The sequence below is a fragment of the Crotalus tigris genome, unplaced genomic scaffold (assembly GCF_016545835.1).
Source record: "Crotalus tigris isolate CLP2741 ecotype Arizona unplaced genomic scaffold, ASM1654583v1 scf7180000018806.1695572, whole genome shotgun sequence".
In the NCBI taxonomy this organism is placed as follows: Eukaryota; Metazoa; Chordata; class Lepidosauria; order Squamata; family Viperidae; genus Crotalus; species Crotalus tigris.
In genome coordinates this window covers 1,188,052-1,212,584 of record NW_024097205.1, presented here as the reverse complement: position 1 = coordinate 1,212,584, position 24,533 = coordinate 1,188,052, and the positions used below count along the sequence as shown (strand labels likewise).

The 24,533-nt window shown below is 36.3% G+C and overlaps 1 protein-coding gene across 2 annotated transcripts in view; it reads right to left on the bottom strand.

Annotated features, from left to right (window-relative positions):
• The window catches only part of VRK1 (VRK serine/threonine kinase 1), a 31,117-nt gene extending 11,874 nt beyond the window's left edge, over window positions 1–19,243 (bottom strand). For both annotated transcript variants that reach the window (XM_039356195.1, XM_039356194.1), the window contains exons 1-11: window positions 19,086–19,243; window positions 13,468–13,629; window positions 12,191–12,246; window positions 9,595–9,664; window positions 8,925–9,012; window positions 7,398–7,506; window positions 7,217–7,309; window positions 4,468–4,600; window positions 3,513–3,633; window positions 2,228–2,286; window positions 904–1,076 (exon numbers count right to left, since the gene is read on the bottom strand). In XM_039356195.1, coding sequence (XP_039212129.1) covers window positions 904–1,076; window positions 2,228–2,286; window positions 3,513–3,633; window positions 4,468–4,600; window positions 7,217–7,309; window positions 7,398–7,506; window positions 8,925–9,012; window positions 9,595–9,664; window positions 12,191–12,246; window positions 13,468–13,624 — 1,059 coding nt within the window. In that variant the 5' untranslated portion in view covers window positions 13,625–13,629; window positions 19,086–19,243. The remainder of the gene's footprint in view (window positions 1–903; window positions 1,077–2,227; window positions 2,287–3,512; window positions 3,634–4,467; window positions 4,601–7,216; window positions 7,310–7,397; window positions 7,507–8,924; window positions 9,013–9,594; window positions 9,665–12,190; window positions 12,247–13,467; window positions 13,630–19,085) is intronic.
• Window positions 19,244–24,533: the final 5,290 nt, after the last annotated feature.

Sequence of the window (24,533 nt, the reverse complement as noted above, 5' to 3'; positions counted from 1 at the left end):
TGGGGGGTGGGTCTAATATAAGCCCTACCCCAAAAATAAGCCCTAGTTTTGGGGCGAGGAACACACCTAAAAATCAAGCTAAGACAGGGGTGTGGGTATGGAGCTGCCCCACATGCCCGCACCCCCTAACTTTGCAGCAAGGCCTCTCCTTGCCAGCCCACTTCTTTTGCGGCATCTTCTGCAGCCAGGCCTGCATTTCGCAGTCAGGCCTTTACAGCCAAGAACTGAGCTATGGATGCAATCCATTGCTCAGTTATCGGCTGCAGAGGCCTTCCGGAAAGGCCTGACTGCGAAATGCAGGCCCAAACTCCATTCTAAGCTGCAGAATAAAGCTGCTCCTTCAGCTGCAGAAGTAGTGGGCCGGCTGGGTGGGCTGTCGGTGCCGGAGGTGAGTAGAAAAGCCACCACCTGAAAATAAGAGCTAGTGCCTCTTTTGGAGGCAAAAAAAAAAAAAAAGACCCTGTCTTATTTTCAGGGAAACACAGAATGCTGTTACACTTATTTCAGGGCAAGTGCTTTTTTAAAAAAATACTTTAAAAAAGCCCTTCTACATCTGTTTAAGAAAGTTTTGTGGCAAGTGCTTTCACTACCCAAGTACTCATGCTAAGTAGGATTTCAAAAGCAACTTTTGATTTGGTAGGGAGTTCTCCCCCTAACTTTAAAATGTTAGAACCAAAGAACCAACTTAAAGCTGTGTACAATCTTTCAACCACACTTGAACTAGTTCTTTGCATTGCGGGTAGCTATAGGAAATTTAAATAAGTCCATGGCCCAGTCAAGTCTCATGCACACATTTTTTCTTTTACTGTCTTGATTTAATCTATGATACCCATTTAGAAAACAATTCATTCTTATTTCAATCAAAAGCAAGATACATTAAATATGAATCTGAATTAAGCAGACCTTAGGCTTTGCCGGAACATCACCATTCAATGAAACTTCAAAATCCAGTATGCCATCATCTTTGTGACCAATGTCTTGCAGACCTTTAAGAAATATTTGTCGTAACTCGTGGTATGGTGGTTTTTCAATGTAGGACAGAGTCATCACTTTTTCCATATACCTGGCTATTTCAACTAAAGAAAGCAATGAAAAGTCTAAATCAGTCAAATTACATTTTCATATAGCAATACAGTGATATGGTATAAAATTCAGATACTACTACACAGTCATAGCTAATATCCAAATATTGTAAGAAAAATATCTTCTTCTCTGCTCATAGAAACTATTTTGTTTCTGGAGAGAATTTATAAAATATATAAAATTCTGCTTGGAATAATCAGTATAATAGCTAGATGCAGATAAATATCACAGAAGAATCAAAAGGAGAGCTTTCCTGACAATTTCACATCTTCAAAAAAAAACTCTGTAGGGGATAGATTTGTCAAATGAAGAAGGGAATCTTCTCATATTTGTCAAGCTCTAAACTGACCTGAGGCAGTGATTAAATCTTTCTAGAATCATTTTATTCAGGAATATTGAAGCTTTACAGAAATATCAAATTTCATAGTATACATAACATGAACCTTGTTTACAGACAAATATGTTAAAGAATCTGGATATACAGTATAGATAAACAGATCCATATTTTAATAGCTTCTTTCTTAATCTTTTGACAACATTTGAAATGTAATAATTTTAACATAACCACAGTAAATCTTAAAGCAGAACTATGTTTAATGGTAATATGCTTTTAAAAATAAATAAGATCAGCAAATAGATTTAAACAGGGAAATTTATAACACCATTACTCAGATTTTTTGACTGATCTTTTCTAAAAAGAAAAAGATTTCCTATCAAGCAAATTATCTTTACTCAATTTCATGATATAGTTTCATTTATAACTCTTTTCTGTGCAATACGAAAACCTGCAAATGTATGGACCACCACAGCATCAGAATGCTGGTGAAACAGGTATTGTTGGCAAAATGGTTTGTTTTTCCTTTCAACTTTCTCTGAAACCTCAAATAAAGTATATTGTGAGGGAGGTGAGAAAAAGTCTGTTTCCAGGCTGCTCTTGTATAATTCATAATTATTAGACAAGGGTTTTTTTTATTCTGCCTGTAAACTGCATGTCAAGACTTCTTTGGACAATTTATTACATAATCCCCCCCAAAAGAGACACTGATAAATTTTGTTTCAATGAATTCCTCCGTATTTTTTTTCTTTCCTTACATGAAACAAATGCTCTTATTTGATGAAATAATTTAAGCAGACTCTTACCTACCTGGTTTATTTTCTTTAGTGAAACACTTCATCATGAATTCTGAAATGTTATCTGTATACCTGGGAGAAAAAAACAAGATGCCAAATTATGTTTAACATATCAATAGTTTTTCATAGATTTTGATTCCTTTCAAATATATAAATACATATATACAGTACATGCAATACACACATATACAGGCAGCAGTATTGAAGATTAATAAAGCTATCCTGCCTTTTTAAAATTACACTCCGTTACTGAATAAAATATGCTACAATCATGCTGTTAAGGGTAAGGACTGAAAACATTCTGACAATTAAAATCTTAAAAGCATAGAAATTCTGATGTATTAAGTTTCTGATGGATATCTATAGCATAATATCTTGTTTTGGATAAATCAAATCACAATGATTGGCAAACCAAAACTGCATTGGCATTTGGCTTTATGGAGATCTTATGTGCAAGATAACACAACAAATAAGAAAGCTAGAACTATGTTCACTTCTCTTGTTTCCAGCTGTCAAAAGAATACAATACTGTTTATTTAGGGCCCAAGAGGATTCAGCAGAGTTAGTAAAACATTTAGCCAACATTTACACTTCTGTTCATCTTAAAATTCAGTTGCAAGGTGATTTAAAATAAGCATTGGGAAGTGAGGACAACAAAAAGCACATGCCACTTAAGAATAACATAGCAACATTCAGCATTAGTACTTCACAGTATTTCTAGTTTCACTGTTTCTGGCTTTATCTCAGACTGCAGATAAAACAGTACAAAAGTCAACTGTCAAGATCTCTAAATGTCAACGTCAAGCATGATATCATTTATGGCAAATTCTGTTGTACTATTTCAACAAGCACTCGTTTGTTTGTTTACCTCTTTCTTTTTCTTTCACATTAGGCATTTTTGTCCTCTCTTGTAAGATTCAGCTCTACCCCTAATTACAAAGGCTCACTGGCTGGTTTTAGGTCAATTGCTCCTTCTCAGCTCAACTAATCTCACTAAGTTTTTATGGGGACAACGGAGAGAGAGGGTGCTATGTACACCACCTTGGGTTCCAGAAAGTAAGGCTGTATATAAATCCACCCATCAAAGTTGCAATATAGTGCTGCACTATGTAACTGCACAGCTGAAATAAGAATGTCATCCAACTTCCACCCAATAATTCAATTTCATTTAAACCTGTCAAGCCTGTCTCACCTGGATTTTTAAGATGAAAATATGCTATTTAGTTTCATGTAAGCATATCTATACTGAGCAGTTTGAGTACATCCAAGAGTATTGTTATTAAATATGTTAAAATTACCTAATTTTTGACTCTTTGACATAATCTGGATTTTTCAGATTATCATCCCAAGGCAGACTACCGCTAAGCCAGCAGATCATACAATAACCCAAAATTTCCAAGTCACCACGTCGTGAGGGAGCTAAAAAAGAAACAAGTGCTTAATTCATAGTGAAGATAAAAATAGTTATAAAATGTATCATTAAAGAACAAAAGGAATAATTAACTTAATACCCCCATGTCTTTTAAAGATGATTAAGAAGTTCTCCTTTAGGAAAAAATGTCAGGTTTATTGCATTGTAATATTAGGTACAACCTATAAAGGCAGAACACTACGGATTATAATTTCAGTTATACCGAAAAGGGGTTATTGGTTGGAGAGTTTCAGATTGCCATGACAAATTTAAGACCACAGGAAAAGTACAGTATGTAAAAAGGGAAAATTTTAATGGAATGAGACTGATTGAGGCTTTGATTGAAACAAGTTACATAAGAGGATAACTGTTTTTGGTAAACATTTTTCTTTTGAAACAGATCTTTTGCAGAGATAAATCTTATGTGCAGTTGTCTGAATTAAAAGGCCTTGCTCATGGTCACTCATACTCTGGTACTTTCTGGAATGTAGTGAGTGCAGGAAGGCCAGAGAATGAAGAGCGTGGCAAAGTCAGATTGCAAGAAGATCAAGGGGTGGAGGATGCATAGGAGCATAAAACTGCAACTGTCCATGAGAAACTGCAATCGTCGTAAGTGCAAGCCTGTTGCCAAGAGCCTGAATTGTGATCATATGACTGTGGGGGCACTGCAATGGCCCCAAATTTGAGGACCAGTTGCAAGTAGCACTTGCTCAGCACTGTTGCAATTTCAAACTGTTGCTGAATGAGTGCTCGGTAATGAGGACTTACCGATATATTCAACAACTTTGTTACCTTTTATTTGTAAGAAGAATGAATATGTATAAAAACAAAAACAATCTTACCCACTCCCTTGTGTGCATCAATACTAGTAAATTCAAGAGTTCCATCATGACATCGTTTGGGGTTTTCTTTGTAATCCTTGTGATTGCCTTCTGGAGAGTATCGAAAAGCAAGGCCATAATCTACCAAGTATACCTGTGCAGATTTCAAGCACAACAAAATCAATCCAAAAATTAAAAACAGCCACACCAGAAGATGTTTATTTATATAATACTGACAAGTTCTCATTATATCATTAATATCAGGAAATTTCATTCAAATATAAGTATGTATTCTCTTTTTGTCCAAGGATTCTTCTTAATATTAAAAGCCTAATCATTCATCCTATATACTTCAATAAAAAACAAAACATTATAAACAGGACACCCAAGCAAGTTAAAGTAAGCCTACCTGCAATCCCATAACAATCTAATATTGATGTTAAAAGAACCAAATAGGAAAATATTATCTGTACCTGCCTTAATAATTAACCAGTTCCTGATTGAACTGATGTAGAACGAATTGTCTCAGGAGTGTAGATGATGATTCTAAATATCGTATTACCAGCACATACCTAATTCAGAATTATTTTTAATAACCAAGGCTCACTTTACCAGTGGATGCTTTCAATTCCCCCCTGAAATCTCATGCTGCTTTTACCATTAGTCTCAATTTCATTTACATCTCACAAACTATTACAGAAGCAAGTCAGCACCAGACCTATCCTCTTTTTTTTCCAATTCAATCTGCTGGCTATACCTAGCCTTTTATGGCACTGGATCAGGTTTTTGAAGGGACCACCTATCTCCCATGGTTTCTGCCCTCCAGTAATATCTGACAGAATTGGTGCTCCCTCCCTCAAACAACTGCATGTATCAAGACCTGGGCCTCCTCTGTTGCAGCCCCTGCCCTCTGAGAAATTTGTGTAGCTCCCACTTCGGTAATCTTATGAAAGGCTTTTTTAAAATGGCCTTTCTCCCAGGCTATGGGCTAGGGCACTTGTGGACCCTGTTGGTTATGGCTTTTTGATATATGGGATATTGTTATCCAGTCCATGGGAGTTTTCTTTACTGTTTTCTATTTTTAAAGTATAAGCTTCCTGGAATCATTCTGGAACTTGGTGGCTTCTAAATCAAATAAGTACATAAATTCATTTCCTGGCTCCAAATCTGATAAGTGGAAATTAATATAGGTTGTAAAAAGTCTGTCCTTATAGAAAAATCTTAGACCCGGGCTGCTAAAATTTCTGACTTGATGAGCATGTCATGGGTTCTCACAAAAGAGATACCATGTAAGGCGGGGTCATGTCTTTTCGTCAACATAAGGTTAGCAAGCTACAAAATACACATTAACCAGGAAGCCAATAATCTAAAGAATATTTTCATTATATTGTAATTCTGTATCAAGCTAAGAGGATATGTCAAACATTAAGATGGGCAAAGTGTCTTTGAAAAGTGAGTTCCTGCTATGAATTTATTTCTTGATTGCAATGCAACTAAAATTTTCTCTTTAGAGTATGTAATACTGTGTGTATATTGCTTTAATTTTACCATACAACCCAATCATTTCCCTTTGATTTATGAAAGTATTTTCATTTTTACATAACTCTCATCTTCCAAAATAGTATTCTTTATCAACAACTCATACAATGGTGATAAAAACTGTGGATATAAGACAAAAACTTTGACCTCCAGTTTACAAACAACAAAAAGAAATCTAAAGTGATGAGGTGATCAAACAATCTCATAATATCTAAAATAACTATTTTATGCAGATAATAATAATAGTAGTAGTAGTAAAGTTGGAAGGGACCTTGGAGGTCATCTAGTCCAACCCCCTGCTCGGGCAGGAAACCCTACACCATTTCGGACAAATGGCTGTCCAGTCTCTTCTTAAAAACTTCCAGTGTTGGAGCATTTACTGCTTCTGGAGGCAAGCTGTTCCACTGATTAATTGTTCTCACTGTCAGGAAGTTTCTCCTTAGTTCTAGGTTGCTTCTCTCCTTGATTATATAAATCAATTATAAATCTAGGAGCTGATCTTTTACTGCCATTCCTGTCTGAATAAAGGCAATGCAACCATCTAGTGACTCTTGGACCTTTTGCCAAAGGAAGAGACAAAGTAACCCTCTCAATATTTCTATCAATTTATATGGGAATATGAAAAGTAGACAAGTAAAAGCTCTTGTGGGTGAATAAGTTCTATGGATTCATTTTCAAAAACAGAAAAGCTCCTTTAAAAGTACTATAATTCACTTATTCATCTCAAGAAAAGTACCTAAACCTGGAAATTGTTCAATTGCTAATGATGACTACTATAACTGAATGATAATAATAAATGGACAGCTAGAGATATTTCTGTAAACCATTTGATTTGAACTAATATGTTAAGAAATCAGGTTTTCAATTAACAGAACATTTATGCTTGATGGATTCTTCAAACAAAGGAAATAAAAAATTGACAAAGCAGACAAGCAAATGTAATTCACTGGTGTAGTATATAATTTTAAACTTCCACCCCCAAACAGCTATTTGAAATTCATTTTGTATTGCAAGCATTCTCTTTAATATTATTCAGGGCAGAATAGCCAATTTGATCAACTGCCAGCAAAGTGAATAAAAAATGTACAACATTAACTAGATATAAATGTCAAGCAGAAATATTAACGCTGTACACATTCAGAAAGGCAAGATTTCTGCTGAGGTTCACAGCAGTTCCATTTTCTTTAAAACAATAGGTTAAACATTGAAGGAAGAAAAGACTGAAAGTTACCTGATTTGGAATCTTGTGGCCCAGGAGAAGATTTGAGGCCTTGATGTCTCCATGCACATATTCATGTTCATGAATATATTCCAAAACATCCAGCTAAAAAACACAGAGCATCAGAAAAAAACTTCAACAAAATAAATTTCAATGAGGTCTCTAACATAAACTTAGAAAAACATTAACTTACTATTCTCAGTCCCAACTGTAACACTGTTTTGTGTGAAAACTGCTTTCCTTGTTCTTCAAATATCTTCTGAAGATCTTTCCCTAATCTGTCCATCACCATGAATCTATAACTGATTTGGAAAAAATACATTTCAGGAAATTGAAAATAAACATATACAAAAAAACAGGAACAAAAGGAAACCGGAACAGGATAGCAGTTCAACTGATACTAAAGGCAAATTTCTGAAGTTTAACAGAGATCAGGTATGTCTCCTGACTGAAGGAAACGCAGAATCTGTGCTATTCTAATTAACCAAACTTCTGTGCCATACTTCTGTGGCACCTGAAGCATGATCTCATTTAATTACTCCCCCTTAGGAAACAATAAAAACACAATTGTTTTCACTCATTAAATAACTTATCAAAAAAAATCAATAGAGGTCTTCTTTAAACAAAACCTTAATGCCTGTCACTAAACTACAAGGCAAAAAGCACAGTTAATCTCATTAACAACCCTTTCAATTAGTACATCTCCTGTTTGATATTTTCTTAATGGTTTAATTTTAATGATAGCCAATTTTTGTTACTTTTTTTTGTTACTCCACATATCTAGCAAGGTATTTTCAATTATCTCTTTGGACAGATATTTTTGTAATTTAGTTGTTAGGTAATACTCAAAATGGATTACTGCCTATTTATTCTGTTTTGGCCATGGGATGAAAAGCAAGAGAACAATAGCTGAATGTGAAATCCTACTACTTGGCCTGAATTCTTTAAACATATTTAGTTTTATTCTGATGGAATAAAGCTAACTTGGAAAGGTTAAACACCCTATCTCAGTGATGGCATACCTTTTAGAGACCGAGTGCCCAAAAACTGCTCCACCCCTTGCCCTACTCCCACCCCACCTGCCCGCAGGGCCACTCGTCACCTCCAGGGCCCGCCGCAGATCGCCCAGGCAGCCCAGCAGCACCATGGCGGCCACGCCCTCTGCCCGCACCCCGCAGCATCAACTGTGTGCAATGGAGCGTGAGGGCAGAGTCTTGTCTACGCTGCCTGGCTGCCATGTCCTTGGCTGTGCTGCTCCGCATGGGCAACCCTTGGGGGCGACTCCCCTCCAGGGGGGCTGCTGGTGAGGAGGGGGTCACGGGGGGAGGCAAGGCTGGGGCAACAGCATGTGTGCCCACAGAGAGGGCTCCAAGTGCCGCCTCTGGCACCCGTGCCATAGGTCCACTACCACTGCCCTATCTTATACTTCCTGAGAACTACTAAGCACATTTATTAAATTTAATAGAATATCGTAAAATTACTTAAGATTCACTTAATACTAACCACAATGCATACTTCCAAGTTTTTCAATAAAATACATAGAAGATTGTACCAATCCTCAATATGTTGATCATGATAAGATAAACTTAAATGACAAAGATCCACACTTGACATTATTATGACTCATTTTAAGAAATATTGTAGGGTTTGAAAAATTGGAATTAACGGAAGTTATATTATAAAAAGTCTTTGATATTCTAAAATAACAAATGGTTTATACCTTTTGCCATTCTTTTGATGCAAACCAGAACCCCAATATTTTGGTACGCCTAAATATTTCAGTTTGTAAGAGGAAATCCATTTTTTAACTGAAAAGAAACAAGTATTCAATACACATTTGTTACCACATAAGGTTAAAAACCATAATTGCTGTCTATTAAAACTTAGTATGAATAGTAGAGAATGATGATATTTTTTTAAAACAGGGGACTTCTCCTTCACTGAAGTTAATGGCACTGAAAAGCTTAGAATCTAAACTATACATGTACTGCGTTTTTTTTAATGTTTATACATTTTAGCCTTGATTTCTTCTATAGTTTTAGCAATTTAAACATAACAACTGCACTCCACATGAGTAAAAAGCTAACAAGATGCTAGCATGTTTAGCATACTATTTAAATACAATTGTTTATTATTCCTTTCCCACTTTTCAAGTAGCTACAGATTCCTAGTATTAAAAAAGGACAAGTTTTAGATCCAGTTTATAAAAATTATTTCCAATAAATACTCAATACTGTATTATTATATGGTTATAATTCACACTCTTAAAATAACCATTTAGAATCCTATATGAATTACAATAACTCAATACTTTATATTTCCCATATTTTTCTTAATATTTAAGAATGATTACACTGTTTTATTGAATAAAAGTGAATTGATTTACTTACTTAGTTCTGGTTTAGCAGCTCGCATGTAGAAATTTAACTCAGTAAAGAGTGGTCCATTGTCACTGGGCTCCTTTAAATATCATTTTATAAATAAATGCAATGATTTAAATTTGATTTATTCCACTTTTTTTCCAACAAAGATTTTACTAATATATAAAACATTCTTCTATTTTCTTATAAAAACTGTTCTTTTAACCATTTAATTTTTCTCCCTTATAATTTTTCTTGGTAATTGTTATATAATTGGGAAAGAGAAAAATAATTTAAAAATAAAGCATTTCAATATATACCAAGGGCCCAAGCAAAGCAACCCATCTAATATGGAGGCATCTAAATCCTCTAGAATGCTTACCACAATTGCTCTATAAACTTCCCAAGGCTGTATGCCAGGGGTGTCAAACTGCCAGCCCACTGGCCAGATGCGTCATGCCAAAACCGTGCCCACCCCATTGCCAGCAATGGAGAAAAAGTCACAATACATCGTGACACGTCATGTGACGTTGCGAGTCTGACACTCCTGCTATATGCATACCTCTTCAGGTAACTGTGAATTAAACAAAGCAGCTGTCTAGGCACATACATGGAGAGACAATTTGAGAAAGACTTTGAAGCAGCCATAAAAAACTTTACGGAGGATGCGGCAGTCTTACTGCTTTGCTCCTGTCAATATACTTCACCAAGCACACATTTTCTGTATCCAAATAATACCAACATATAAACTTTCAACAATTTTTATTGGCTCAGACAAAATTTATTTTTAAGCCAGTGCATGTTACAGACATACATTTAACCTAGTTGTCTCCCACCTGGTCAAGCTAGCAGTCAGTCTAGCACCATGCATTCTATTCTGCCTATCAACATCTTTCCAGGATCTCAGATAGAATTCTTCCCAAACAGGGACTGACCATGGGTTCTTATACAACTATATTATGAGATATAATAGATAATTATAATATCTCCCGTACATACAGATATTTTAATCAGAACATTTATTAGAAAAAGAAATGTCCTTGTCATTAATGGAAACAAATTTATGCATAAAGCAATCTACCACAGAATTGAATTGGTTTACATGGCTTATGCATTTTTTTTCTGATCTCATTTTGAAATTGGTGTCACTTTTTAACTAAATAAAAATATGATTATAACAAGACTAAATCATTAGTTTTATTTTTGTTTTATAGAACTGTTAAGAGTTTTGGTCATGGACAGTCAGTGTGTTATTTGTGATAGTTCTTTCCCAGATGACCCTGACTTAAATGGTTGTAATCATAATGCAGAATAGATTTAAATGTCTACATACACTGTAGTTAACTCTATTCTATAAATCTATAGCTAGTGTCAAATGTCACCATCTTCAAGAGATATATATTTCAAGGTATCTATTCATGCATAAATATAATTTATCACCTTACATTTAAATTCTAAATTATATCACAAAGCACTGATTCATATAAATATTTATATCAGTCACCTCTACTCATGCAGATCGCCTCATGTATATCACCAATATGAATCACTATGCATACTTTTCAATATATTTAACAGTAAAAAATGCGACATGTACATTATCTTATATCATAATTATAACTGATTAGTAGCATTTATAATTCCATACTAAAGATAAAAAGTAACAAGAAAAAAGCAAATCTACCTAATACTAATATAAAGCAATAATATTTGCAGCAATACTAAAATGCACTCTATAATTTGGCTTTTTTAATCAGTAGTCTTCTCTGATATCATCACAAGTATTCAGAATGTCAAAAGTGAGGGACCAGGAAATCGTGGTCTCCTCTACCCACTCATCCATATTAGTTAATGGGAATATAAATGGGGTAATAAAAGGCAGATGAGAGGAAAACATGCACAGGACATGCCCCAACATTTCTGAGGCATCCTGCATGCACTATTACTAGCTATATGGAAATGACTGCATGATCCCAATTCCTGCTGTTAATGAACTCATGATCAGAATGAGTGCTTAGATTCCATAGCACACTGCGACTCCAAATGCCTTATATGTCCTTAAGATCTCTTAATTTTCCAAACACAAAATTCATGAGGGGACAATGACAATTTTTTCTCCTTTACCATGGATCTCTAAAGTAAAATAGCTCATAATTTGCAATTAGTTATAAAATAAAATATACAGTGATTGCCCTAGAGAAATACAAGCAACAGGTCAGTTTCCAGATTATCTATCCCAACTTTACAGAAATTTTATTTCCTATGCAATTTTTGAATATTTCAAAGGAAACCAGTGTAAAAAGCACATATGTTATTCCACTATTCAATACCCAATCCAAGGAATATAAAGAAAATTAGAGATTATTTGAGCAAGATGACAATAGAATGTTTTTATTAAAATATTAATATTAGCAAAGCTTAAAATTCATTCTAGCTTAATTTAATCTACTGAAACAATTCATATAACACTGGTTGCCTGAAGATTTTCTACAATTTCACAAACGTACAAGTGGAAAAGTTTGTCTTTTCCATTTTATTCTTCAAATGCAGACTATTTCAAAATAAATTATTTCCAGAGTCAGTCTGAAGTTAGGCACACCAAAAATGAATGAGTGAATAAACTTACCACTTTTATAACATAGGGCGCATCACTGGTAACTGATTCAGATGAATTAACATCAGCTGTTAAAATATAAATAGTTTTTATCTTAATATCTTAGCGGCAATTTTTATATAACCAACAAATAGAGTAATTGGATGAAAACCAAATACAAATTAATGAGTATATTAAACAATATCGTATGGTGGAGCCTTATGTATTCTTTGCACAAATCCACCTCCATATCATAAATACCCATAATAATAATATAACTTGCTAAATTTTACATTTAATATTTCAACTTTGCATGTAAACAATGAATGCTACATTCCATTTTTTAAAACTGTACAAACTTGCCAAAACTGGCCAGTCAATCAAACACACTATTCTGCTTTAAGAGCAACCAGTTGGTGCTGCCAGATGTAAATAAGTCAATTTAAATGTTCCATCAGTGAAATATTCAGTGATTTTGGAAGGTGAATTGAAGCAACAAAGCCTTTCTTAAAGAACTATAAACACCAAGTCCTAATAAGAACATGGTAATAACATCCATAACAAAGATTTCTAATTAGCATAGCTACCTTACCCTCCCAAAAAATTTCATGTTTTTATATTTATCTGCTGGAACAGACTGGAGAAGATAGAAGAACCTATTCCGTTAGAAGAGTCCATTCTACCGGCAGCATCACTGGATAAAATACCAACAGAAAGTATTATGACAAAGGCCCAGCCCTTCTTGTAAGGGGAATATGAAGGCAATGGAAAAAATCAGAATAAGCAATAGAATCAAGCACACACACTCAGCTACTTTCTATTCAGTTCACCAGATGCTGTCACCAACCCCGCAGTCCCCTCATCAATCTGCTAATCAGCTGAATGGCAGAATCCCAAGAACACTATTTGGCCTGTGGACATCCTTTCCACAGCATGATAGCCATGCATTCTACAGCAACTGCTTGTCAATTGATTGGCAAGCTGGCTAAAGCTGGAGAGCCTTGAGGAGTTCTATACAACAACACAGCAAGCTTTCTACAAATTGTTTGAAGGGAAAAAGATAAAGTTGTATTGTCCCTTTTCTAAGGTCACTGCTTTTCTACTGTTATAGGAAGAGAGAAGCTGCAAAAAGTGATGAGGTTCTCCTCCAGGCAATTCTATTAGTTGAGTATTTTGAAACAAATATGCTTGTTCTGTAGGAAAGTATATCCATTTAATATTCACAGGGATTCTGCATGTGTTAAGAATATACATTCTAAAATAATTATATGCTGGCCCCTATATTTTAACAATCTTGGCAATATTCTTACCAAGGTACAGACAGCCAAAACCACCTTTGCCTATAACTGGACCAAGCTTCCACTTTTTCTTTAAAAGGTCAGTAAAAACTTCTCCAGGAGGAAATTCTTCTGCAAGTTTCCGTTTTCTTGGGCCTCTTTTTCCTGTCGACTTTTTGATATTAGGCATAATCACTAAAAAAAATTAAGAAAAAACAAAGTAATTAGAAATAAATTTGACTTATGTTTTGAATCTTAAAGGTCTTTATTGCCTTTTTCCATTTGTCACCCTGTTTGACAAAACAAAAGAATGAAAATCAACCCCAAACAAGTTCTGATCCTGGAACTCTAATGATTTTAGTATTGAATTCTTCTGGGACAAATTGATCAAAAGGCAAATACAAAAATATATTGTTTTACTTCCTATATGATACTTGCACCTCTTGATAAGGGTGCAAAAAAGGCTCTACAGTTTGAAAATAATATATTCTTACCAATTTCTCTTATCATATTGTAGCAAATAATTACGTTTTGTAAAAGTTAAAACAACAACAACAACAACAACAATAATAATAATATTAATAATAATAAAGTTGGAAGGGACCTTGGAGTCCAACCCCCTGCTCAGGGAGGTAACCCTATACCATTTCGTACAAATGGCTGTCCAGTCTCTTCTTAAAAACTTCCAGTGTTGGAGCATTTACTGCTTCTGGAGGCAGGTTGTTCCACTGGTTAATTGTTCTAACTGTCAGGAAATTTCTCCTTAGTTCTAGGTTGCTTCACTCCTTGCTTAGTTTCCATAGCATACCCACAGGACCATTACTAATATATACAACTTGTAGCCTTCCAGATATTGCTAAAAGACATTTTTCAATATTATTCATTCTGGCTATAGTTATTGAAAATTGACATTTAGCTATACCTAGATGACCACAGTTTACCTACCTTGGTATAAGATATGTCACAGAAGTGCAGCACAAAAGTAATATTCACTTTCTCTTTTTTCAATCTCTGAAAAAATGATATCTCACTAATTGTACTCTTTTTTTACAATAGCTTTTCTTTATTGTGGTGTGCCATTTAATTAATGGGAAATTGACAAAAACTGTCTTCCCTCATCATTGCTCCCACTTTGCCATTTTTTAAGCTGAGAGTCAGTGATTAGTTTTACCCCTACTATTGCCATCAACTCTTCCAAAGAACAGCTGACAGTCTCAGTTCAATCAAATGCAATCGGGCAGGAGATGAGGTTTGCTTTCCTTTTCATAAGGTTTCATTCTCGAACCTCTGATAAATATGAAAAGAAAATTACTCCTCATAAATAGCAAACTTCTTAAATTTTGGCAGAATTATTCGTCATTAAAAAAAATCAAATTTTTATGTCCTAATATTATTTATGACAATACTAACCATTATTTTACTATTAAAATAGAAGTTGTGCAACAGAGGCCTATTGATGGGGAACTTATACTTCTACTATCTCTCACCATTATATTAAACAGGTTGATAAGAGTAAGAATTCAACCATATCTGGAGGGCCATCTCTTGGCAGGGCCTTTTGTCATATCACATTATGTTAACCATTTGCCATTCCAGGCTTCTTTGTGGAACCTTCAACTTCTGTATCGCTTCTGCATTTAATGTCCAAGTTTCACAACCTCTATGTCAGCACAGACACTATACACATTTAAACAAATTCCTCAGAAATGCAGCGGTTAACCACACTGCATAATGAACAGGATAATAGCAATCCTTGATTAGATATTGATACTTTAAAAAATCCATTAAAATATCCAAAGAAATGCTGGGCAAATGTAATGCAATTTGAAGGTGTTAATTATAAGTATTTGCAGTGTACCGGTGAAATTGAAAAGCAGTTAAAGAATCCTTCTTGCAATGAACTCATTTGGGCTAATGAAGATACATTATCCCTAAAAAAAAAATACAGGTAGTCCTCGACTTACAACAGTTCATTTAATGACAGTTCAAAGTTACAACAGCACTGAAAAAAGTGACATACTTACAACTATTGCAGCATCCCCATGGTCATGTGATCAAAATTCAGATGCTTGGCAACTGATTCCTGTTTATGACGGTTGCAGTGTCCTTGGGACATGTTATGATCTTTTGTGACCTTCTAACAAGCAAGGTCAATAGAGAAACCAGATTCACTTTAACAACCATGTTACTAATTTAACAACTGCAGTGATTTGCTTAACGAATGTGGCAAGAAAAGTCATAAAATGGGGAAAAACTCACTTAACAAGTATCTCACCTAGCAACATAAATTTTGGGCTTAATTGTGGTTGAAAGTCAAGGACCCCATGTAAAAGAATATAAAATCTCTGCATTAACAAAATTTCCAAGTACAAAAGGCCACACTACTTAGATCTGCATATATATTACACCAATACATTAGTACATCCTACGTTTTTGGGAAGAACTTGATGCATATGAAGGTCAACTAGCTACACAACTGGCAGCTGTGATTTCACATTGTTGTGCACATTAATAAAATGTATTAAATTTATAAGCCCCAATTCTCAATTCTGAGCAGTTTAGAAATTTTTCAAAACATTTAAAAATATGGAAGTGTATAAAAAGCAGAAAAAGAACACAAAAGAGCAGAGGTAGCAGAGGAACCAAACCTAGATGGTAGCAAAGAAAAGAAAAGAAGGAGTAACAACGAGCCAGGTCTTTATGGTGTTTTGAAATACCAATAGGGTGGGAGCCCTTCGAACCATCATTCCACAGGACAACACTGCCACAGAGAAGGTGCACTTCTGGGGCCCTGACAGGTGTTATTCTTTAATCAATGGTATCTAGAGGGCGCCAGGTCTGCCAAATGAGTGTGACCTTATCCTTTCGGCTTTGAATCTATTCAACAAACAATATATAATAAACTGCATACCTTATTCACTTATTGGTATCTTAAAACAGACATAACCAATTATCATAGTGTATCATTTAGATAAGATGACATTAATTTGATTCATGAACATTGTAAACTTCTCAATGCTTGCTCAGGAGTGTTAACAAAAAAAAGCAGAAAAAATAGGTAGAACCCCATATTTCTCCATTAGCTCATAGTCCTTCTTTGCTTATCTTGTTTACTACAAAATTAGCATAATTACACTAGGTCAGGGCTTTTCAACCAATGGTACCGGTACCACCTGTGGTACATTGGCACCTGGCAGGTGGTACGTGACCATCCCAGAAAAGTAGTGCGGGAAGGGAATGAGCTGAACTGGCGGTAGCACCGCACAAGCCTGAGCGAGAGATGGCTGGAGCTGCAGGGCAGTCAAGGCTCAGCGGAAGTGCCAGGAACAGCACCAGGCTGATCCTGGCGCTTTTGCTGAGCCCAGAAGAAGCACCGATCAGCTGCTGGAATGTTGCAGCATCTCCAGGGTCTTGTGATTTACATTCAGATGCTTGGCAACTGATTCATATTTATGACGGTCACAGTGTCCCAGGGTCATATGAAGTGACCAAAACCTGCTGCAACCACCCAACAGACGGGGGGAATAAAAACCAAACACCCCCCACCCCCGCTGCCAATCCTCAACAGAAATGCTCACAACAATGAAAACCTCGGACAGGAAGAAGAGCGCCGCCAGGTGGGCAGGCAGGTGTCTTGCTCGGCTGACTTGGGGGACACTTTTTTCAGTGCCATTGTAACTTCGAACAGTCACTAAGCGAACTGTTGTAAGTGAAGGACTGCCTGTATTTTATCACTTTTTTCCTTTTTTTTGTGGTCATCAAGTTTTTGACACCTTGGTAGGCGACTGGTGGTACTCGGATGTTGCCATATCCTAAAAGTGGTACAATGGGTGAAAAGGTTGAAAAGCCCTGCACTAAGTTATTCATATTTGAATGCTATATGGCATAATTTCACATCCCCCCCCACTTTCTGCTCTCCACTGATCTTTTTGTTAGCATATTGATGCATTCTCATGTTTTCTTTTTATTTTATTGTTCCATTATTTTACTTCTATTTTGTTTACACTCTTTTCAATTCTTCCTTTTTTATTATTGTTAGCCAGCTAGAGTAGCCCCATGGCAAGATACAAGGAAAATAAATAATCCAAATTGAAAAGTCACAGCAGTTATATTCTATGGGCTTCCGTATATCACTTGAAAGTAGCCCAAACCACCTCATAGGGTTGTTGTTATGGGGCAAATAGGAGATTGAAGATGTGTTGGATATGTTCGCTGCCTTGAGTTATTTATAAAAATAATAAAAGTGATATATTAATAACCCTGGAAAAACCAGTAATGCAATAGATATGCAGACTGGGTGGGGGAAGGAATATTTGAGGACTTAGTGCAGCTTTCACCAATCCTGTAACTTCCAGAAACTCCTAGCCTAGAACCATTAACCTCGCAGAATTCCTGCAGATGTTATAGGAAGAGAGATCAATAGAACCCTGATTATTAAACAGATGATTCTTAAGATAAATGTTAAGACTAGCAAGAAGCAGGCTTAGGAGTAAACAAATAACAATCTTAATAATTAAATATCACTAGAGATATATATTTGGCATTTCTTGTACCAAGAAACAGTTCTCATCATCATGATTAGTAATAACTAAATTAACAATTATTTAGCAGGTCCTAAATAGGGCTATAAAGTTCATTGCTATTATTGTTTTCATCTCCCACTTTCTTTACAGGTTTCTTCCTATTAAATGTTTCCAAACACATTGTTTCTACATTGGGAAATGCAGAACTTATGTCCCTCATTCTCTAACACATCACAAACTGTTATTTATTTCAGTTTCCTTCTGGCAAACCCAAGATACTCCATTGAACAGAACTCATACTACCTCCCCACCTAAAAAGGAGGAAACGTTGACTTATATTTTACTTCAGCGAACCTACAATCAGAGGCCTTCTGAATAGTCCTAAGAATTCAAACTATGATTGTTGAAAACTAATGAGAAAGTTATGCTCGTTTGTACTGTAGATCTACTCACTTCCCCCAAAATGTTTCATGTTGTTTTTAGCATCAAAAGGCTGCCCCCTTTATTTTAATAGATCAGCATTTATAAAAATGGGAAAAAGAAAAATGTTTGGAGCAGTTTTTCCCAATCTAAACCTTCGAACTATTACATTCAATCTGTTTATTACAGCCCGTAAGGCCAGACATAATCAAAATGTATAACGAACTATTACATTAGATCTCCTACTAGCTTTCACTTTTAATTCACAAACTAAATTAAGGGTTTATGGGAGCTACATTCAGTTTTGAACTAAATCTCCTGTCCTGGATCGACTGTTAATCCCGCCCAACGGAGCGGAGCCAGTGGAAAGAGGCAATGAAAGACACAGCAAGACCCGAAAAATTAACCTATTCTGTAGATATTTCAATTATATTGCTAATTGACTATTTTTACGCCGACAAACACCGCTAAGAACGGGAAAAAGAAATACGCAAAGTGTTTCTGTGGCCACCGGCTCCTAAAAAAAGGGGGGGGGCTCCCAAACAGCAGAGACGAGCTACAGAGGGGCGAGAGGAAGAAGGCAAAAGCAGTAAGATCCACCTTGGGGCAAAGGAAACCACATGGTTTCCCGAGCTCTCCTCCCAGGGGAAAGGCGATGCAATTGTCGGCCCCCCCAGAGCCATAGCGAGAGAGCGCTTAGGGCCATACCTCGTCAGTCAAACAGACTCTGGCAAGAGGTCACACCAGGCGAGAGTGCGTAAACTCGACCACCACCGATCGCGTCACGGACAAAACTCAGCTCCTCACTCCACACCGGAAACGGGAGGGCGGAAGTTCGGAGTTGCCGCGCAAAGAGAACTTCCGTTTTCCAAACGGGATATAGTCCTGTAATTGTCAAGGCCGAGGGGCTGTCTCGCTTCCCGCGCGCCAAAAAGTGGGCGTGGCTTCAGCTTGGCGCCGAGTCCGTGTGTTTGGCTCTCTTTTTCGCGCATGGGTGGCGTTGCGTGTGGCTGCTGGGGTATAGGCTTCGGCACAGTTTTCGTAGTTGCCCTTGGCGCTTGACGCTTGACTTTTTTTTAAATAAAGCACGGAGGGACTCAGCCTGGGTTTCTTGTAGTGCACGCTCGAGAAATTCTGATTTCATACGTTTATTTCAGTTGCATCTCTCCGCCGTGCTTTTAGCCCGCGAATGAACCCATTCTTGTTCTTTGGCGCAGTCGGAAGTAAATCCCATGACTTTCAACCGAATTTGTTCCTGCCAATTTCGACTCTGTTCTTCCAATTTTCGCTCTATACTGCTGCGACCTCGGTTGCCCCACTTTCTAAATCTTGTTTGGAAACGACATAACAATAAGCGGAATAAAATATTTTACATTAATTTGTCCTTAGAATTTTCGTGTACCAACCTGTTTCTACTAACGGCAGTTTTTTTTACTGTTCAGAAAAATTGCCTTGACCTACCTGTTGCCAGGCAGGTGAATTCCCTGGTATTTTTCCTTGTGTTTTAAAGTGGCTTTATTGTATTTACCATCTTACTGTTTTGCCCCAGAGATCATAGTTTTTGGTGGATAGACTGGCTGTAAGTTTAACAGTTAAATTAACATCTTTTAAAAATGGTATACCCTGGTGTTTTGGTTTTTTTTTTGTAAAAAAAAATGTAAAACTGAAATATGACATCTTTTAACAACCATAATAGTGATTGTATAAGGTGAAAATATTTTAGAACAAAATGTTTTGTTATGTAATGTTAGATATTACTTTTTTAACAAAATATTTTGATTTAATAACAACCGAAGGCAATAGATTATCAAGTAATTCAGTTCACTGTATCACCTTACAAAAATAAATTCCCTCTTAGTTTAATGAGGGTTATTCATGGTGGTCAATACAGTTGTAGTTTTATTTTTGAAGTCAACAAAAACTTTAGATTCCTATTATGGAAAAAGTCCTAATGGAGATAATGGGCCTTTTTTATAAGTACAAATATGCTTTGAAGCTTGCTATCCGCTGACTAAATATATGCTTCAGGATAGTGTATCTTCAAAATATCTAGTGCTAAATGAGAATTGCTATGAACTTTCAATCACATTATACAAGTTACTGTTTTTCCATGTAATAGTGTCATCCAGCAAAGATAGTCCTGAATTAGTTTACCTCAAAACTGTTTTAAAAATCCTGCTGTTCTAATATCTCATTCTGCCTTTTATATTAAAAAGTTCTACATGGAATTTCTATGAGGCCCTAACAAATTTTCATATTTAATCTTGGCGATGTCCTCTGAACAGTCTTGGTGCAAAGGCTATGGGAAAATCTCCAGAGAGCTACAGAATTTTTTCTATGTGTAGGCAAGATTAAGAAGGAAAAGTATGTGCGTCTCTGTCCAATACAAAATTAGCAAAATAGAATAGGTAGAGGTTTAAAATACTGTATTTTGGGTATTAGCTTGGAACTGTTTTTATAATTTTGTCTTTGTACTTTCATGTTCCCCAAAGTCCTTTGCGATGGGAGGGGGCATTATAAATATGGATAACAAATAACTGGAATTAAATAATTTATGGCTTGGTGTAATACAGGAAACCAGACGTATTGGCTGTATTTGCTCAACATTCTTGATCTGGCTAAAATAGAATTGAGTAGTTTATAGTTCATTATGTTGTAGGAAACCTAATCTTAGTCTTATATTGTATAAATCACGCTATCACATGTAGATGTAATATGATTTATTCATAAACGTTATGTAAATACAGCACGTGATTTTATGGATAGATAGATCTTTTAACCACCTGAGGAAACAAAAGAGGAAGTTGTTTACAGAAGGCTACCAAACAAGAGTTCCTGAGCAACTTTGGGCAAAGAGCATTCTACAATGTGGAGAGTACTATGGAGAAGGCTTGCTGCCTAATCCTGTCCCCATATATTTCTGTCAAAAGTGAGAATAGTCAGTGGTTCACTGAGAAGCCAAAGGAAATGAAGCAATTAGAGTGAGGTGCAGAATGTCTTCTTTAGCAAACATAGAGAAAACCCTTTCTGTTACTGCCTGCTTCTTTGGAAAGTATTTATAGGAGATGATCAGGCTTATGCCCAGGGGAGGGGGTCAAACTCATCATCATTTTTGAGTCCCTTCACACCCACAAGAGATCTAAGTCTAGCTCACCTTGAATTCCCTTGACTTTTATCTACTACCAATTTGCTTTGACCATTAATAGTTTAGATTCTTGTAGGGCAGGGGTCCCCAATCTGGGCCACGGGCCCACTACCAGGCCACGGCCTGTTGGCCACTGGGCTACATAAGTGGCTGGTCAACTCACACAAGCATTGCCACGAGCATTGTGGGCATTCATAGCCCCCTTGTGCAAGCATCACCATGAGCTTCACAGGCATTCGCGGCTCCACTCGTGCAAGTGTCACCGTGAGCATTGTGGGCATTCATGGCCTCACTCGCACGAGCAACAGATATTTGCACTCATGCACATATTCACCCCCGTACAAAGCCATCTCTTCTTTTTCCCCTACCCCCAGGCCGCCAACCCTGAAAAGTTGGGGAACTGTTGTAGAGAGCTTTAGCATACAACAAACCTATATATTCATTTGAACTGCCTGGACTCCTGATTTTTTTGTGCTTGACATTATTCCACCTGAGATTAGATTCACTCCCATGCTTGTTTTTCTGAAAGTCATTGAAATCTGGCTTTTCTAGACAGACTTCAGAATAGACCAGTGATGTTGGGAGAATCTCTTGATATGGGTTTATATGTTGCAGTTGTTCCCTGAGGTACTGTTGTATTAGTTTAAACTATTTGTTAAAATAGTTTACAGTAACCTACTTAAAAGAAACATCTTACACTTTAGAATGCATGTAAATGCAACCTGAAAACTACCAAAATTAATTTTACAATAGTAGGATAAAATAATCAAATCCTACACAAATCTACTAATCAAAAAGGTCATCAGACTTCTCAGAAGTGAAGGAGGGAGCCGATTCCAAATCACAGGACTAGTTCCCTAAAAGCCCAGAACTGGAGACCACAATCCTGGAATCAGAAACAGAAGACCCTGTCCAGAAGAATATAAAAAATGAGTAAGGTTATAAGACACATTAAGGACAGACACTAAAGTTGTTATGACCAAAGGGCAATAAAGATACTGATCAGTAGGACTGAAGAGTCCTGAGAAATACCAAAAAAGTGTTCAAAGTCCAGAACAGCCCTACTTTAGACTAGAATCAAGTAGTGAAGGAACTTCTATTGACATAAATTATGAGTACAGATAGTCCTCAACTTATCACAATTCATTTAGTGACTGTTCAAAGTTACAGCGACACTGAAAAAAGTTACTTATGACCATTTTTCACATTTACCACCATTGCAGCATCCCCATAGTCATGTGATCAAAATTCAGATGTTTGGCAACTGAATATTTATGACGGTTACATTGTTCTGGGATTAAGTGTTTACCTTTGTGCCCTGATAAGCAAAGTCAATGAGGAAGCCAGATTCATTTAATGATAATGTTACTAACAACTGCAGTGATTCACTTAACAACTGTGGTAAGAAAGTTGTAAAATAGGGCAAAATTCACTTAACAAATGTCTTGCTTAGCAACAGAAATTTTGGGCTCAATTGAGGCCGTAAATTGGGGACTACCTGTATGGTAGATTTGTTGGGAGGGAAATTAATTTACACGGGACTAAGACTTTTTATTTGGGAGATAAATTCCCAATATCAGATAAAGTATTGTTTTACAAATAATTTAATGGAAAGATTAGTAGGTGTTGTCTTACACCCAAGGAAATTATTTGTCAGGATGTTGGTATCATGGGCTTCCACACTGAAAGACTAGGATTAGAGTATTTCTCTCCAAAGTTACATTTATTTTTTGTCTTATTTTGTTTATCCATTTGTCCTCCGTTGCAGTGAAAATGTGGCAATACATGCTTGTGGCCTTTAGAGCAGTGGTTCTGAACCTGTGGGTCGGGACCCCATTTGGGGTCGAACGACCATTTCACGGGGGTCGCCAAACAAGACTGTCCGCCATTTTTCCCCCTTTTCTTTGGCCACGCCCCTGGCACCCGGTGATGTATAAGTGGTTGGGGGTCACCACAACATGGGGAACTGTATTATGGGGTCGCGGCATTAGAAAGGTTGAGAACCACTGCTTTAGAGGAACCAAAACCTTGTGGCTTGAATATGTCACAACTGAACACTCATGTACATCCTATTAAAATCTTTGAAAAACAGACTGGATTGGGACAAACACCAATATTTTGCTTTCCCCACACTCAAGTATAGTGTGCAGGTAATTTTATTTTATTCTATTTTCACCCATAATAATTTGTATCCCATGTAAATAAAGTATTCTGTTTACTTATTGTTCATTTCATTTATTTCCTGATTCTCTGATTACAAGATGTTTCTTGGTATCTTTATATTTTTCTTTTTCAGACAAGCCAGACACAAGAGGTGTCTTACTGGTATGTGTGCACAGGTTATCCTACTCAGAAAGTTAAAATACAAGCTCACTCAGATACACATGCTTAGTTAATCACCACTGACATCCTCTCATTTGTTCCAGAAGCATACCAAGGGTTTAATCACATGCACTATTGTAATCAACTTGCCAATCACATGTTAAAGTGTTTTATTTTCTTTGACAGAATTACAATACAATCCCCCCATCCCAATCCATCTAAAACACCAAGATGAAAAGATTGATACTGCGTTACAAAAATGAGAACTGACACAAAAAAAACCTATGCTTCCCTTCAGAAATGCTAAGATGATTGAGAATTATTAGCATCTTTGCCCTATAAGTGGGCAGCTCTGTAAAGATTACCAAGAGCTTTATCTACTATATTTAGTTCAACACCAAGCAATTAAAGCTAAGGCCTTAGCCCATCTTAATTCCAATGTATTTATTTATATCCTGCCTTTATTATTTTTATAAATAAGTTGGTGGCGAACATATCCAAAACATTTACACCTAGGTTGTAGGTGACTGAATGTCATAGCTCTCCAGGTTCCCCTCCAAAATATACTGAATATTTGTGTCCTGGCTGAGAATACAAAATTCCTGAGCCCCAAACACGTATTCTACCACTGAGTTACAATCATTTCTTTTAAAAATATAAAACAGTTTCTAGACACTAAAGTGACTGCC